The sequence below is a fragment of the Dendropsophus ebraccatus genome, chromosome 9, assembly GCF_027789765.1.
Source record: "Dendropsophus ebraccatus isolate aDenEbr1 chromosome 9, aDenEbr1.pat, whole genome shotgun sequence".
NCBI lineage: Eukaryota > Metazoa > Chordata > Amphibia > Anura > Hylidae > Dendropsophus > Dendropsophus ebraccatus.
Window position 1 is genome coordinate 120665108 of NC_091462.1, and position 18956 is coordinate 120684063.

General features: G+C 50.1%; 2 protein-coding genes across 3 annotated transcripts in view; one reads left to right on the forward strand and one right to left on the reverse strand.

Annotated features, from left to right (window-relative positions):
* The window catches only part of RNF40 (ring finger protein 40), a 31983-nt gene that overhangs the window by 12285 nt on the left and 742 nt on the right, over positions 1-18956 (reverse strand). For both annotated transcript variants that reach the window (XM_069984758.1, XM_069984757.1), the window contains exons 2-11: positions 12176-12358; positions 11928-12095; positions 6594-6744; positions 6038-6268; positions 5847-5965; positions 5543-5689; positions 4436-4510; positions 1183-1302; positions 931-1110; positions 626-761 (exon numbers count right to left, since the gene is read on the reverse strand). In XM_069984758.1, the coding sequence (XP_069840859.1) occupies positions 626-761; positions 931-1110; positions 1183-1302; positions 4436-4510; positions 5543-5689; positions 5847-5965; positions 6038-6268; positions 6594-6744; positions 11928-12095; positions 12176-12307 (1459 nt within the window). In that variant the 5' untranslated portion in view covers positions 12308-12358. The remainder of the gene's footprint in view (positions 1-625; positions 762-930; positions 1111-1182; positions 1303-4435; positions 4511-5542; positions 5690-5846; positions 5966-6037; positions 6269-6593; positions 6745-11927; positions 12096-12175; positions 12359-18956) is intronic.
* LOC138801690 (myoneurin-like) lies at positions 1795-3809 on the forward strand. The gene has a single exon (XM_069984759.1). The coding sequence runs from the start codon at positions 1968-1970 to the stop codon at positions 3741-3743; it is 1776 nt and encodes a 591-aa protein (XP_069840860.1). The 5' UTR covers positions 1795-1967; the 3' UTR covers positions 3744-3809.

The following is an 18956-nucleotide window of genomic DNA, read 5'->3' on the forward strand; positions in this document are numbered from 1 at the left end:
ACCAGAGGCCCCCACCCCCCCAACCAGTCACCAGAGGCCCCCGCCCCCAACCAGTCACCAGAGGCCCCCAACCAGTCACCAGAGGCCCCCACCCCCCCAACCAGTCACCAGAGGTCCCCACCCCCCCAACCAGTCACCAGAGGCCCCCACCCCCCCAACCAGTCACCAGAGGCCCCCACCCCCCCCAACCAGTCACCAGAGGCCCCCACCCCCCCAACCAGTCACCAGAGGCCCCCACCCCCCCAACCAGTCACCAGAGGCCCCCGCCCCCCCAACCAGTCACCAGAGGCCCCCGCCCCCAACCAGTCACCAGAGGCCCCCGCCCCCAACCAGTCACCAGAGGCCCCGCCCCCAACCAGTCACCAGAGGCCCCTGCCCCCAACCAGTCACCAGAGGCCCCCGCCCCCAACCAGTCATCATAACTCCCCCACCCCCCAGAGGGCTGCCCCATAGAGAGTCACCAATCACCGCCCCAAAACTAGTTAACCAGTCGCCAGAGCTTCCCAACCACTAATCAGACAGCCCCCCCCTCCCCCCGGACCAGTTCCTGGAGTGCCACTCACCTCGACCAGTCACCAGAACCCTTCACCCCCCAAACAGTCACCATGCTGACAGTCTCCGTTACCTGCTTGCTCATTGGCCGCCAAATTCTGCTCAAACTCTATTCTTAGCATCTCGTACTCCTTGCGCACCTGGGCGAGTGTGTCCTCCAGCTGGATGACCTCGGTGCGGAGCTTCTTCTGCACAGACAGCTCCTCGCTCTGCAGGGGGGACAGCCCAGAATAAGACCCCCCTTCCGGTATATAGAGGGGACCCCCCAGTATATAGAAGGGACCCCCCCTCCCCAGAATATAGAGGGGAACCCCCCAGTATATAGAAGGGACCCCCCCCCCAGTATATAGAGGGGACCCCCCCGGGTGTGGCGCCCACCTCCATGCGCTCGATCTGCCGCAGGTGGCTGTTCTTGGTGCTAAGCAGCAGAGCTCGCGCTTCGTCCAGCTGGGTCTTCACCTGGAGGGACTCGTTGTAGAGAAGAGAGAACTGGGACTGCAGACAGCGGAAGTCCTGCGTGCACCTGACCGCCTCCTCCGGGAGGGTCCGCAGATCCAGCTGGAAGGAGAGAAGAGCGGTCAGGAGGCCGGCCCCCCCGCACCCCCCCTCCCCCAACTCTCCCCCATCTACCTTTAGCTTCTCCTTCAGCCGCACAGCAGCCTGCAGCTCGTTCTGCAGCTTCTCCAGCTCACACATCCGGCTATTGGCCAGCTCCTGGTTCTGCTCCAGCTCCGCATTCAGCATCTCAAACTGTGACCAGACACGTCAGTAAGAGGGAGGCCGTCAGCAAGAAGGGATGCAGTCAGTAAGAGGACATCAGCAAGGAGGGATGCAGTCAGTAAGAGGACATCAGCAACGAGGGATGCTGTCAGTAAGGAGGGGCAAGCGTCAGTAAGAGAAAGGGTATCAGCAAGGAGGGATGCCGTCAGTAAGGAGGGGCAAGCGTCAGTAAGAGAAAGGGTATCAGCAAGGAGGGATGCCGTCAGTAAGAGGGAGGTCGTCAGCATGGAGGGGCAAGCGTCAGTAAGAGACAGGGTATCAGCAAGGAGGGATGTCGTCAGTAAGAGAGAGGCCGTCAGCAAGGGACAAAGCGTCAGCAAGGAGGGGTGAGCGTCAGTAAGAGAGGCAGTCAGTAAGAGAGAGGCCATCAGCAAGGAGGGATGCTGTCAATAAGAGGGAGGCCGTCAGCAAGGAGGGATGCCGTCAGTAAGAGGAAGGCCGTCATTCCGGCTACAACAATGGCTGCTTAGAGAAGAAAGCGGCGCCGCTGCCTCATCCCTGCTGGACGGGGGAGCTCTATGTACGGGGAGCAGCGTGCCGGTACCGGGCCGATCCTCATTCCCGTCTGCGCTCGGCTTACTATGACCGCTGTGGGGCTCAGCACCGGGAGGTAAGAAGTTCCCGGCCTGGCTATCATGGCCCATGCTGAACACTGTCAGCAACTGCTAGACAAGTTACAGAAACAGCGAGAAGCAGGCTTCCTGTGTGACTGCACTATTGTCGTTGGTGATTACCAGTACAAAGCTCATAGGAATGTATTGGCTTCTTTCAGTGAATACTTCCGAGCCCTTTTTAAGGAGACCTTGGACTGTACTATACTCCTGGACCAGAAGCAGGTGACCCCAGCTGCTTTCCAGACAATGCTGGATTTTATTTATAGTGGCGACTTACATTGTGACAGATGTCTAGAAGAAATCCTTGCTGGGGCAGAATACTTGAGGATTGAAGAAGTAATTTTAACATGTAGAACTAAATTGGACTGTGCTTTGATGGAGGAAGCCTGCAGTGCAGAGCTGCCTGCTGCAGAGGATTGTTCTGACCCAGAAAAGCATACAGAAAGAGCAGAGAAAAGAGACCATTTATGTCCATCTAAGAAGATTACAAACAGAAAAACTGCTAGGAGCAAAAAATGGAAGAAGAAGAAATTATCGACCCAAAAAACTCCCAAAAACGTGGCAGAGCAACAGAAATCTGCATCAGGGTCCTGCCTGCCTGTAGATAAAACACAAGAATCTTCAGGGGAGCAGCCCACTGCTGTGAATGAGAGCTGCTTACCGCCACTCACTACAGTACTGAACTGTGAAAGCTTTTTACCTGAAGCGATTGTTACACAGCCTGCACCAGTGAGGCAAAAACAGTCCAAATCTCCCCAAAATGGAGCTCTAAAGGAACACTGTATGGCTAATATTACAAGTGCATCTAATGTGTGCAGGATGGAGGGCTTGGTAAAAGACATCGATCAGAAATACTTCAAGAATAAACCTACGTGCAATACTTGTGGAAAGATTTTCTCAGAAGCAAGCAGTCTTCGGCGGCACATGCGGATCCACAAAGGTGTTAAACCTTATGTGTGCCATTTATGTGGAAAAGCTTTCACTCAGTGCAACCAGCTAAAAACGCACGTGAGGACCCATACAGGAGAAAAGCCATATCAGTGCAAGCTCTGTGACAAGGGGTTTGCCCAGAAATGCCAATTGGTCTTTCATAGCCGGATGCATCATGGAGAGGAGAAACCCTATAAATGCGACATGTGCAATCTACAGTTTGCAACTTCCAGCAATTTGAAGATTCATGTCAGAAAACACAGTGGAGAAAAGCCATATGTCTGTGATAGGTGTGGTCAGCGATTTGCACAGGCGAGCACCCTTACCTACCATGTCCGGCGACACACGGGAGAGAAACCGTATGTCTGTGACACCTGTGGAAAAGCATTTGCTGTCTCCAGTTCTCTAATCACTCATGCAAGGAAGCATACAGGGGAGAAACCTTACATCTGTGGAGTTTGTGGAAAGAGTTTCATTTCTTCTGGAGAACTTAACAAACACTTTCGGTCACACACAGGAGAAAGGCCCTTTGTCTGTGAAGTGTGTGGCAACTCATATACTGATGTGAAAAACTTGAAGAAGCACAGGCTGAAAATGCACAGTGGAGATAAAGAGACAGAGGAAGCAGAACCTACTGATGGAAGCCTCATTGAGGAAGACACTACAAAGAATAGTGCAGCTCCTGACTGCCTGGATCTGAAGCCATCTGAGCTATTCTTGCCTCTCACTCTCCACATTGGCCCAGAGGACCATCAGATGTTGCTTCCTGTAACAGATAACCAGTGTCTCTCTTCTGATGCTTTGCTGAGGACATCAGTCAGCAGCTATTCAGAGCCACAATTTATATTTTTACAGCAAATGTACTGACAAAGAACTGTCTACAATCACACTAAACACTTTCTAGCAATGTCATACAGAATTACTGTATATGCTGAAGTTTTAGATCTGCACTTTTTGCTTTTAGAGGAACATTTTACTTGATGTGCTATAGAGGTGTAATAAATACCCCCTGCAGAGTTTTTACCATCAAAAAAAAAAAAAAAAAAAAAGAGGAAGGCCGTCAGCAAGGGACAAGGCGTCAGCAAGGGACAAGGCGTCAGCAAGGAGGGGCGAGCATCAGTAAGAGAGAGGGCGTCAGCAAGGAGGGATGCCGTCAGTAACAGGGAGGCCGTCAGCACAGAGTGAAGAGCGTCAGTAAGAGAGAGAGGGCGTCAGCAAGGAGGGATGCTGTCAGTAAGAGGGAAGCGGTCAGCAAGGAATGGCGAGCGTCAGTAAGAGGGAGGGCGTCAGCAAGGAGAGACGAGTGTAAGTAAGAGAGAGAGGGCGTCAGCAAGGAGAGACGAGTGTAAGTAAGAGAGAGAGGGCGTCAGCAAGGAGAGACGAGTGTAAGTAAGAGAGAGAGGGCGTCAGCAAGGAGAGACGAGTGTAAGTAAGAGAGAGAGGGCGTCAGCAAGGAGAGACGAGTGTAAGTAAGAGAGAGAGGGCGTCAGCAAGGAGGGAAGCTGTTAGTAAGAATGAAGCTGTCTGCAAGTGAGAGCAGGGAGTCTGGAGCACACTACCTTCTGCACAGTCAGCGTTGTCTGTCCTCCCTGGAAACTTCCAGAACTCCCTGATATGTGGTGTCCAGAATTGAGCTGCGGGAGAAGAAACAAGAAATCAGGGGCCGCACAGCTACGGGGACCTCCCGCCAGGGGAGCCACACAGCTACGGGGACCCCCGCCAGGGGAACCACACAGCTACGGGGACCCCCGCCAGGGGAGCCACACAGCTACGGGGACCCCCGCCAGGGGAACCACACAGCTACGGGGACCCCCGCCAGGGGAACCACACAGCTACGGGGACCCCCGCCAGGGGAACCACACAGCTACGGGGACCCCCGCCAGGGGAACCACACAGCTACGGGGACCCCCGCCAGGGGAGCCACACAGCTACGGGGACCCCCGCCAGGGGAACCACACAGCTACGGGGACCCCCGCCAGGGGAACCACACAGCTACGGGGACCCCCGCCAGGGGAACCACACAGCTACGGGGACCCCCGCCAGGGGAGCCACACAGCTACGGGGACCTCCCGCCAGGGGAGCCACACAGCTACGGGGACCCCCGCCAGGGGAGCCACACAGCTACGGGGACCCCCGCCAGGGGAACCACACAGCTACGGGGACCCCCGCCAGGGGAACCACACAGCTACGGGGACCCCCGCCAGGGGAACCACACAGCTACGGGGACCCCCGCCAGGGGAACCACACAGCTACGGGGACCCCCGCCAGGGGAGCCACACAGCTACGGGGACCCCCGCCAGGGGAACCACAAAGCTACGGGGACCCCCGCCAGGGGAACCACAAAGCTACGGGGACCCCCGCCAGGGGAGCCACACAGCTACGGGGACCCCCGCCAGGGGAGCCACACAGCTACGGGGACCCCCGCCAGGGGAACCACACAGCTACGGGGACCCCCGCCAGGGGAGCCACACAGCTACGGGGACCCCCGCCAGGGGAACCACAAAGCTACGGGGACCCCCGCCAGGGGAGCCACACAGCTACGGGGACCCCCGCCAGGGGAACCACACAGCTACGGGGACCCCTGCCAGGGGAGCGCAGTCACTGGGACCCCGCCAGGGAAGCTGCACAGTCATGGGGACCCCTATTGGGAAATGGGTGGCCTCTACCTGTTCCAGGGCCTCTGCCAGGTGTCGGTTCAGCTTTTGCTCGTGTTTGCGCAGCTTCTCTATATCCCACTGCAGATCCTCAATGCTGCGCTCCATCTCAGACACTTTGGTCTCTGATGACGTGACCCGGTCCTGCAGCTCATGATGCTGGGGGATCAGACAGAAGCTCATGTCACATAGTGATGGGGGAGACATGGAGGACACGGGGACCCAGGAGTGACCCGGTCCTGCAGCTCATGATGCTGGGGGATCAGACAGTGATGGGGGAGACATGGAGGACACAAGGACCCAGGAGGCGGCTCACCTGTAAGGAGATGCGGTGGTGCTTCTCCTGCAGGACGGTGGCCAGGTCCTGCAGCCGGTGATTCTCACTGAACAGATCCTTACTCATGGTCCGCAGAGCCTCGTCCACCTGCTCAGAGTCTACGGGGGACACAGACACTGTGACATCATGCTGATCCCTCCCATAAGCCTCTCGGCCCTCCTGGTACTTACCAATGCTGTGACCACGCTGGCACAGCTCCTGCATGCGGCCATGCAACTTGTTGGAGGTCTCCAGGATGCAGGACACTGCGCGCTTGCTAAACTCCATGCGCTCCTGTAGCTGCAGCTCAATCTCCTCGGGGGTGCTGCTGGCCAGAGTGGCCAGAAAGGTGAGAGAGGATTCTGGGAGAACGCCCAACGGGGTGAGAGATGGCGGAGCCACGGGAGGTGCCCCACATGAGTCTGCAGACAAGAGAAGACAAATTACCTCCCAGGAACATGGACCCCGCTCACTGGTGATAGGACAGGACTCGCCAGCACGCCAGCCGTCCGCCAGGAGCCTCGCCAGCACACGCCCGCCAGGAGCTTCGGCCAGCACCCGTAGCCGCCCGCCAGGAGCCTCGCCAGCACACGCCCGCCAGGAGCTTCAGACAGCACACGCAGCCGCCCGCCAGGAGCCTCGCCAGCACACGCAGCTGCCCGCCAGGAGCCTCGCCAGCACGCACAGGGCAGGTCATCGTGATAGAAACATAGTGCCCCTCACAGGTGTGAAGCCTGTGACCCCTACCTTTACTATCAGTGGCCTCCGTGGGTGTCTCCCCCGCAGCCTCAGGGTCTGGGGGGATCTCCTTGTTTACGGGGGGCACATCTGTAGCCACACTCTGCACACCTGGCTCAGAGTCGTATCGCTTCAACAACTGCTGCACATTCTCATCCAGCTATAGATACGAAAACAAAAGAGTGCCATTATATCGGAGGGACTAACCCCAATCATCTAGCATGACCTCCTCAATGTCCTCCTCATCTACCATCTCTGGACATCATCTCCTCCTCAATGTCCTCCTCATCTACCATCCCTGGACATCATCTCCTCCTCATCTACCATCCCTGGACATCACCGCCTCAATGTCCTCCTCCTCATGTCCTACTACTCATCTACCATCCCTGGACCTCATCTACCATCACCTCCTCATCTACCATCCCTGGACATCACCTTCTCAATTTCCTTTTCATCTACCATCCCTGGACATCATCTCCTCATCATCTACTATCACCTCCTCATCTACCATCCCTGGACATCACCTCCTCAACGTCCTCCTCATCTACCATCCCTGGACATCACCTTCTCAATTTCCTCTTCATCTACCATCCCTGGACATCATCTCCTCATCTACTATCACCTCCTCATCTACCATCCCTGGACATCACCTCCTCAATGTCCTCCTCATCTACCATCCCTGGACATCACCTCCTCAATGTCCTCCTCATCTACCATCCCTGGACATCACCTCCTCAATGTCCTCCTCATCTACCATCCCTGGACATCACCTCCTCAATGTCCTCCTCATCTACCAATCCCTGGACATCACCTCCTCAATGTCCTCCTCATCTACCATCCCTGGACATCACCTCCTCAATGTCCTCCTCATCTACCATCCCTGGACATCACCTCCTCAATGTCCTCCTCATCTACCATCCCTGGACATCACCTCCTCAATGTCCTCCTCATCTACCATCCCTGGACATCACCTCCTCAATGTCCTCCTCATCTACCATCCCTGGACATCACCTCCTCAATGTCCTCCTCATCTACCATCCCTGGACATCACCTCCTCATCTACCATCCCTGGACATCACCTTTTCAATGTCCTCCTCATCTACCATCACTGGACATCATCTCCTCCTCATCTACCATCACTGGACATCATCTCCTCAATGTCCTCCTACTCATCTACCATCACTGGACATCATCTCCTCCTCATCTACCATCCCTGGACAACACCACCTCAATGTCCTCCTACTCATCTACCATCCCTGGACAACACCACCTCAATGTCCTCCTACTCATCTACCATCCCTGGACAACACCACCTCAATGTCCTCCTACTCATCTACCATCCCTGGACAACACCACCTCAATGTCCTTGTAATGCTAGGTATAAATGAAGTATATTGGCGGCCATTTTATGTGTCATTCTCCATTTCACATCTTTAAAGGTCCTTCACTGATGGATGACCCAGATGACAGTATACATGAGACTTCTAGGTCATCCAACAAGTTTGAAGGCTTTTACTGATCCAATGGAGATAGTTTGCCGAACTAACAGAACGTTTGACCAGCCTCAGTGATTCAACAGAATATAGTATAGCGCATAGTATCATCTAAACAAGAAAACCTCATATCATTGCTTTAGGATTAATCTGTGCATTGTCCCATTGTGTGAGTATTGTCCTCTGAAGGATTAGACCTGGCCATTCTATTCTATAACATGAGGTAATACAAACAAACAGGACAGAGATCTGTGTATTGTAAACTTAGTGCAGCACTAAAGTGTATAAAGTTATTGATTCTAAGTGTGTAAAAAACCTGAGAGCTGCAGCCATGTGGTAGAGAGGTTTGGACCTGTGGTAATGACGCTTCCATAGTGTAGGCCCGGGACGCTTCCATAGTGTAGGCCCAGGACGCTTCCATGGTGTAGGCCCAGGACGCTTCCATAGTGTAGGCCCGGGACGCTTCCATATTCCATAGTGTAGGCCCGGGACGCTTCCATGGTGTAGGCCCGGGACGCTTCCATAGTGTAGGCCCGGGACGCTTCCATGGTGTAGGCCCAGGACGCTTCCATAGTGTAGGCCCGGGACGCTTCCATATTCCATAGTGTAGGCCCAGGACGCTTCCATGGTGTAGGCCCAGGACGCTTCCATAGTGTAGGCCCGGGACGCTTCCCTAGTGTAGGCCCGGGACGCTTCCATAGTGTAGGCCCGGGACGCTTCCATAGTGTAGGCCCGGGACGCTTCCATAGTGTAGGCCCGGGACGCTTCCATAGTGTAGGCCCGGGACGCTTCCATAGTGTAGGCCCGGGACGCTTCCATAGTGTAGGCCCGGGACGCTTCCATGGTGTAGGCCCAGGACGCTTCCATATTCCATAGTGTAGGCCCGGGACGCTTCCATAGTGTAGGCCCGGGACGCTTCCATAGTGTAGGCCCGGGACGCTTCCATAGTGTAGGCCCGGGACGCTTCCATAGTGTAGGCCCGGGACGCTTCCATATTCCATAGTGTAGGCCCGGGACGCTTCCATAGTGTAGGCCCGGGACGCTTCCATAGTGTAGGCCCGGGACGCTTCCATAGTGTAGGCCCGGGACGCTTCCATAGTGTAGGCCCGGGACGCTTCCATGGTGTAGGCCCAGGACGCTTCCATAGTGTAGGCCCGGGACGCTTCCATATTCCATAGTGTAGGCCCGGGACGCTTCCATATTCCATAGTGTAGGCCCGGGACGCTTCCATAGTGTAGGCCCGGGACGCTTCCATAGTGTAGGCCCGGGACGCTTCCATAGTGTAGGCCCGGGACGCTTCCATAGTGTAGGCCCGGGGCGCTTTCATAGTGTAGGCCCGGGACGCTTCCATAGTGTAGGCCCGGGACGCTTCCATAGTGTAGGCCCGGGACGCTTCCATAGTGTAGGCCCGGGACGCTTCCATAGTGTAGGCCCGGGACGCTTCCATAGTGTAGGCCCGGGACGCTTTCATAGTGTAGGCCCGGGACGCTTTCATAGTGTAGGCCCGGGACGCTTTCATAGTGTAGGCCCGGGACGCTTTCATAGTGTAGGCCCGGGACGCTTTCATAGTGTAGGTCCGGGAGGCTTCCATAGTGTAGGCCCGGGACGCTTCCATAGTGTAGGCCCGGGACACTTCCATAGTGTAGGCCCGGGACGCTTCCATAGTGTAGGCCCGGGAGGCTTCCATAGTGTAGGCCCGGGACACTTCCATAGTGTAGGCCCGGGGCGCTTTCATAGTGTAGGCCCAGAACTTGGTCTCTGTCAGTTGGAACTCTCCCCAGTTGAAGTTCTATGACAGATGAAGTATCGTTATGTTCCTGGTAGTGATTTGTTCTCTGTCCTGCGCCGATTTGCGGCTGATGTTTGGTTTTGGCCACTTGCGGCTTTGCTTGTGGCTGATACTAGAAGGACAGATGATGTGACTATGCACTAGTGATATTGTAAGTACTTAACCTTTGTATTAATGTCTATGCAAAAGTGTTCGCAATCTCATACTAAGAAAACCTGGTTATTGTATTTCTGATATACCATCTGTATAGAATCCTTTTATAGGTTTCTATCATCTTCTCAATCATTTGTTTAATAAAATTGCGTTGTATCTTAATTGATTGCCTTCTCTAAATACGTATCTGAACCTTTTGCTAAAGAGTTAGCAAAACAGTCCTCCTCATCTACCATCCCTGGACAACATCCCCTTAATGTCCTCCTCATCTACCATCCCTGGACATCATCTCCTCATCTACCATCCCTGGACATCACTACTACAATGTCCTCCTCCTCATCTACCATTCCTGTACATCACCTCCTCATCTACCATCCCTGGACAACATCTCCTCAATGTCCTCATCTACCATCCCTGGACAACATCCCCTTAATGTCCTCCTCATCTACCATCCCTGGACATCATCTCCTCCTCATCTACCATCCCTGGACATCACCTCCACAATGTCCTCCTCCTCATCTACCATTCCTGTACATCACCTACTCATCTATCATCCCTGGACAACATCTCCTCAATGTCCTCATCTACCATCCCTGGACATAACCTCCACAATGTCCTCCTCCTCATCTACCATCCCTGGACAACATATCCTCAATGTCCTCCTCATCTACCATCCCTGGACATCATCTCCTCATCTACCATCCCTGGACATCACCTCCACAATGTCCTCCTCCTCATCTACCATCCCTGGACAACATATCCTCAATGTCCTCCTCATCTACCATCCCTGGACATCATCTCCTCATCTACCATCCCTGGACATCACCTCCACAATGTCCTCCTCCTCATCTACCATCCCTGGACAACATATCCTCAATGTCCTCCTCATCTACCATCCCTGGACATCATCTCCTCATCTACCATCCCTGGACATCACCTCCACAATGTCCTCCTCCTCATCTACCATTCCTGTACATCACCTCCTCATCTACCATCCCTGGACAACATATCCTCAATGTCCTCCTCATCTACCATCCCTGGACATCATCTCCTCAATGTCCTCCTCATCTATCATCCCTGGACATCATCTCCTCCACATCTACCATCCCTGGACATCATCTCCTCAATGTCCTCCTCATCTACCATCCCTGGACATCATCTCTTCAATATCCTCCCCCTCATCTACCATCCCTGGACATCACCTTATCATCTACCATCCCTGGACATCACCTCATCATCTACCATCCCTGGACATCACCTCCACAATGTCCTCATCTACCATCCCTGGACAACATCTCCTCAATGTCCTCATCTACCATCTCTGGACATCATCTCCTCAATGTCCTCCTCATCTACCATCCCTGGACATCATCTCCTCCTCATCTACCATCTCTGGACATCATCTCCTCAATGTCCTCCTCATCTACCATCCCTGGACATCATCTCCTCCTCATCTACCATCCCTGGACATCATCTCCTCAATGTCTTCCTCATCTACCATCCCTGGACATCATCTCCTCAATGTCTTCCTCATCTACCATCCCTGGACATCATCTCCTCATCTACCATCCCTGGACAACATCTCCTCAATGTCCTCATCTACCATCTCTGGACATCATCTCCTCAATGTCCTCCTCATCTACCATCCCTGGACATCATCTCCTCCTCATCTACCATCCCTGGACATCATCTCCTCCTCATCTACCATCCCTGGACATCATCTCCTCCTCATCTACCATCCCTGGACATCATCTCCTCAATGTCCTCCTACCAGCCCTGATCCTTATCCCCACACCCTAACCTCCCAGCCTTTAATGGTGTTCCTGTGAATCTGTACAGCGCTGTAGTTCCCCCATTCCTGCGTTTGTCGGTGGTCCCAGTACTTTTCATTTTGTTTGTTTCCCTCACCCTACTCCAATAGCGGTTTACAATGAGAAGCGTGGCGTCATCGGTGGCTTGCCGTTTCTCCAGCTTCTCTATCTTCTCTCGCAACTCGTCCTCCACCCCCTGACGCTGCTCCAGCCGTTCCGCCAGTTTCTTGTTTTTGAATTGTAAGACCTTCATGTCCATCTCCTCCTGTGGAGAAGAAATGGCACCAGGATGTAAGACAATAGTTAACAGCGATGACTACGACACCCAACCCTGGTGACACTGACCGTAGAGGAGATGCCACCCAGCCGTATGGGCTCGATGAGTGTTGTGGTGGTCTTCTCTTCATGGTTGGGCTTCTTCTCTGGGGGACCCAATGCTCCATCGCTGGAGGCTCTCTTACTACCAGAGGCAGACATTGTAGACGCTCACAGAAGATACCTCTCCTTCACACTCCAGACGTCTCACATCTACAGATGACAGAAAGAAGGTGAGAAAGGGAGGTCCGGAGCAGCGGAAGATATACAGCTGTGAGTTATACCACAAGGGGGTCCAGTTATACAAACACCCCTCAATGTGTCCAGAACATGGATAATACAGAACACACGGCCCCGAGGTAATAAGCTAACCTCCTCCTCCTCCTGCAGCCATTATATTATTACTGATCCTCCTCCTCCTCCTGCAGCCATTATATTATTACTGATCCTCCTCCTCCTGCAGACATTATATTATTACTGATCCTCCTCCTCCTCCTGCAAACATTATATTATTACTGATCCTCCTCTTCCTCCTGCAGCCATTATATTATTACTGATCCTCCTCCTGCAGACATTATATTATTACTGATCCTCCTCCTCCTGCAGCCATTATATTATTACTGATCCTCCTCCTGCAGACATTATATTATTACTGATCCTCCTCCTCCTCCTGCAGACATTATATTATTACTGATCCTCCTCCTCCTAATGCAGCCATTATATTATTACTGATCCTCCTCCTCCTGCAGCCATTATATTATTACTGATCCTCCTCCTCCTCCTCCTCCTGCAGACATTATATTATTACTGATCCTCCTCCTCCTCCTGCAGCCATTATTACTGATCCTCCTCCTCCTCCTGCAGCCATTATATTATTACTGATCCTCCTCCTCCTCCTGCAGCCATTATATTATTACTGATCCTCCTCCTCCTCCTGCAGCCATTATATTATTACTGATCCTCCTCCTCCTCCTGCAGCCATTATATTATTACTGATCCTCCTCCTCCTGCAGACATTATATTATTACTGATCCTCCTCCTGCAGACATTATATTATTACTGATCCTCCTCCCGCAGACATTATATTATTACTGATCCTCCTCCTCCTCCTCCTCCTCCTGCAGACATTATATTATTACTGATCCTCCTCCTCCTGCAGACATTATATTATTACTGATCCTCCTCCTCCTGCAGACATTATATTATTACTGATCCTCCTCCTCCTGCAGACATTATATTATTACTGATCCTCCTCCTCCTGCAGACATTATATTATTACTGATCCTCCTCCTCCTGCAGACATTATATTATTACTGATCCTCCTCCTCCTTTCAGACATTATATTATTACTGATCCTCCTCTCCTGCAGACATTATATTATTACTGATCCTCCTCCTCCTGCAGACATTATATTATTACTGATCCTCCTCCTCCTGCAGACATTATATTATTACTGATCCTCCTCCTCCTCCTCCTGCAGCCATTATATTATTACTGATCCTCCTGCAGCCATTATATTATTACTGATCCTCCTCCTCCTGCAGCCATTATATTATTACTGATCCTCCTCCTCCTCCTGCAGACATTACATTACTGATCCTCCTCCTCCTGCAGACATTATATTATTACTGATGATCCTCCTCCTCCTGCAGACATTATATTATTACTGATCCTCCTCCTCCTGCAGCCATTATATTATTACTGATCCTCCTCCTCCTGCAGCCATTATATTATTACTGATCCTCCTCCTCCTGCAGACATTATATTATTACTGATCCTCCTCCTCCTGCAGACATTATATTATTACTGATCCTCCTCCTCCTGCAGACATTATATTATTACTGATCCTCCTCCTCCTGCAGACATTATATTATTACTGATCCTCCTCCTCCTTCTGCAGCCATTATATTATTACCGATCCTCCTCCTCCTTCTGCAGCCATTATATTATTACTGATCCTCCTCCTCCAGCCATTATATTATTACTGATCCTCCTCCTCCAGCCATTATATTATTACTGATCCTCCTCCTCCTGTAGCCATTATATTATTACTGATCCTCCTCCTCCTCCCATTATATTATTACTGATCCTCCTCCTCCTCCCATTATATTATTACTGATCCTCCTCCTCCTCCTGCAGACATTATATTATTACTGATCCTCCTCCTCCTCCTCCTGCAGCCATTATATTATTACTGATCCTCCTCCTCCTGCAGCCATTATATTATTACTGATCCTCCTCCTCCTGCAGCCATTATATTATTACTGATCCTCCTCCTCCTGCAGCCATTATATTATTACTGATCCTCCTCCTCCTCCCATTATATTATTACTGATCCTCCTCCCATTATATTATTACTGATCCTCCTCCTCCTCCTGCAGACATTATATTATTACTGATCCTCCTCCTCCTGCAGCCATTATATTATTACTGATCCTCCTCCTCTTCCTGCAGACATTATATTATTACTGATCCTCCTCCTCCTCCTCCTGCAGCCATTATATTATTACTGATCCTCCTCCTCTTCCTGCAGACATTATATTATTACTGATCCTCCTCCTCCTCCTCCTCCTGCAGCCATTATATTATTACTGATCCTCCTCCTCCTCCTGCAGACATTATATTATTACTGATCCTCCTCCTCCTCCTGCAGCCATTATATTATTACTGATCCTCCTCCTCCTGCAGCCATTATATTATTACTGATCCTCCTCCTCCTCCTGCAGACATTATATTATTACTGATCCTCCTCCTCCTCCTGCAGACATTATATTATTACTGATCCTCCTCCTCCTCCTGCAGACATTATATTATTACTGATCCTCCTCCTCCTGCAGACATTATATTATTACTGATCCTCCTCCTCCTGCAGCCATTATATTATTACTGATCCTCCTCCTCCTCCTGCAGACATTATATTATTACTGATCCTCCTCCTCCTGCAGACATTATATTATTACTGATCCTCCTCCTCCTCCTGCAGACATTATATTATTACTGATCCTCCTCCTCCTCCTGCAGACATTATATTACTGATCCTCCTCCTCCTCCTGCAGACATTATATTACTGATCCTCCTCCTCCTCCTGCAGACATTATATTATTACTGATCCTCCTCCTCCTCCTGCAGACATTATATTATTACTGATCCTCCTCCTCCTGCAGACATTATATTACTGATCCTCCTCCTCCTGCAGACATTATATTATTACTGATCCTCCTCCTCCTGCAGACATTATATTATTACTGATCCTCCTCCTCCTCCTCCCATTATATTATTACTGATCCTCCTCCTCCTGCAGACATTATATTATTACTGATCCTCCTCCTCCTGCAGACATTATATTATTACTGATCCTCCTCCTCCTGCAGCCATTATATTATTACTGATCCTCCTCCTCCTGCAGACATTATATTATTACTGATCCTCCTCCTCCTCCTGCAGACATTATATTATTACTGATCCTCCTCCTCCTGCAGACATTATATTACTGATCCTCCTCCTCCTCCTGCAGACATTATATTATTACTGATCCTCCTCCTCCTCCTCCTGCAGCCATTATATTATTACTGATCCTCCTCCTCCTGCAGCCATTATATTATTACTGATCCTCCTCCTGCAGACATTATATTATTACTGATCCTCCTCCTCCTGCAGACATTATATTATTACTGATCCTCCTCCTCCTCCTGCAGCCATTATATTATTACTGATCCTCCTCCTCCTCCAGCCATTATATTATTACTGATCCTCCTCCTCCTCCAGCCATTATATTATTACTGATCCTCCTCCTCCTGCAGACATTATATTATTACTGATCCTCCTCCTCCTCCCATTATATTATTACTGATCCTCCTCCTCCTCCTCCTGCAGACATTATATTATTACTGATCCTCCTCCTGCAGACATTATATTATTACTGATCCTCCTCCTCCTGCAGACATTATATTATTACTGATCCTCCTCCTCCTCCTCCTCCCATTATATTATTACTGATCCTCCTCCTGCAGACATTATATTATTACTGATCCTCCTCCTCCTGCAGACATTATATTATTACTGATCCTCCTCCTCCTCCTGCAGCCATTATATTATTACTGATCCTCCTCCTCCTCCTGCAGACATTATATTATTACTGATCCTCCTCCCATTATATTATTACTGATCCTCCTCCTCCTCCCATTATATTATTACTGATCCTCCTCCTCCTGCAGACATTATATTATTACTGATCCTCCTCCTCCTCCTGCAGACATTATATTATTACTGATCCTCCTCCTCCTCCTGCAGACATTATATTATTACTGATCCTCCTCCTCCTCCTGCAGACATTATATTATTACTTGATCCCTCCTCCTCCTGCAGCCATTTATGATTACTGATCCTCCTCCTCCTGCAGACATTATATTATTACTGATCCTCTCTCCTCCTCCTGCAGACATTATATTATACTGATCCTCCTCCTCCTGCAGACATATATATTACTGATCCTCCTCCTCCTGCAGACATTATATTATTACTGATCCTCCCTCCTCCTGCAGACATTATATTATTACTGATCCTCTCCCCTCCTCCTGCAGCCAATTATATTATTACTGATCCTCCCCCTCCTCTGCAGCCATTATAGTATTACTGATCCTCCTCCTCCTCCTGCAGACATTATATTATTACTGATCCTCCTCCTCCTCCTGCAGACATTATATTATTACTGATCCTCCTCCTCCTCCTGCAGCCATTATATTACTGATCCTCCTCCTCCTCCTCCTGCAGACATTATATTATTACTGATCCTCCTCCTCCTCCTCCTGCAGACATTATATTATTACTGATCCTCCTCCTCCTCCTGCAGACATTATATTATTACTGATCCTCCTCCTCCTCCTGCAGACATTATATTATTACTGATCCTCCTCCTCCTCCTGCAGACATTATATTATTACTGATCCTCCTCCTCCTCCTGCAGACATTATATTATTACTGATCCTCCTCCTCCTCCTGCAGACATTATATTATTACTGATCCTCCTCCTCCTCCTGCAGACATTATATTATTACTGATCCTCCTCCTCCTCCTGCAGCCATTATATTATTACTGATCCTCCTCCTCCTGCAGCCATTATATTATTACTGATCCTCCTCCTCCTGCAGACATTATATTATTACTGATCCTCCTCCTCCTGCAGACATTATATTACTGATCCTCCTCCTCCTGCAGACATTATATTATTACTGATCCTCCTCCTCCTGCAGACATTATATTATTACTGATCCTCCTCCTCCTCCTGCAGCCATTATATTATTACTGATCCTCCTCCTCCTCCTCCTGCAGACATTATATTATTACTGATCCTCCTCCTCCTTCTGCAGCCATTATATTATTACTGATCCTCCTCCTCCTCCTCCTGCAGACATTATATTATTACTGATCCTCCTCCTCCTCCTGCAGCCATTATATTATTACTGATCCTCCTCCTCCTGCAGCCATTATATTATTACTGATCCTCCTCCTCCTGCAGACATTATATTATTACTGATCCTCCTCCTCCTCCTCCTCCTGCAGCCATTATATTATTACTGATCCTCCTCCTCCTGCAGACATTATATTATTACTGATCCTCCTCCTCCTGCAGACATTATATTATTACTGATCCTCCTCCTCCTGCAGACATTATATTATTACTGATCCTCCTCCTCCTCCTCCTGCAGCCATTATATTATTACTGATCCTCCTCCTCCTGCAGCCATTATATTATTACTGATCCTCCTCCTCCTCCTGCAGCCATTATATTATTACTGATCCTCCTGCAGCCATTATATTATTACTGATCCTCCTCCTCCTCCTCCTGCAGCCATTATATTATTACTGATCCTCCTCCTCCTCCAGCAGACATTATATTATTACTGATCCTCCTCCTCCTGCAGACATTATATTATTACTGATCCTCCTCCTCCTGCAGACATTATATTACTGATCCTCCTCCTCCTGCAGACATTATATTATTACTGATCCTCCTCCTCCTGCAGACATTATATTACTGATCCTCCTCCTCCTGCAGCCATTATATTATTACTGATCCTCCTGCAGCCATTATATTATTACTGATCCTCCTCCTGCAGACATTATATTATTACTGATCCTCCTCCTGCAGCCATTATATTATTACTGATCCTCCTCCTCCTCCAGCCATTATATTATTACTGATCCTCCTCCTCCTCCTGCAGCCATTATATTATTACTGATCCTCCTCCTCCTCCAGCAGACATTATATTATTACTGATCCTCCTCCTCCTCCTGCAGACATTATATTATTACTGATCCTCCTCCTCCTGCAGACATTATATTACTGATCCTCCTCCTCCTGCAGACATTATATTACTGATCCTCCTCCTCCTGCAGACATTATATTATTACTGATCCTCCTCCTCCTCCTGCAGACATTATATTATTACTGATCCTCCTCCTCCTGCAGACATTATATTATTACTGATCCTCCTCCTCCTCCTGCAGACATTATATTATTACTGATCCTCCTCCTCCTCCTCCTGCAGACATTATATTATTACTGATCCTCCTCCTGCAGACATTATATTATTACTGATCCTCCTCCTCCTCCTGCAGCCATTATATTATTACTGATCCTCCTCCTCCTGCAGCCATTATATTATTACTGATCCTCCTCCTCCTGCAGACATTATATTATTACTGATCCTCCTCCTCGTCTGTACTGATCCTCCTCCTCCTCCTGCAGCCATTATATTATTACTGATCCTCCTCCTCCTCCTGCAGACATAATATTATTACTGATCCTCCT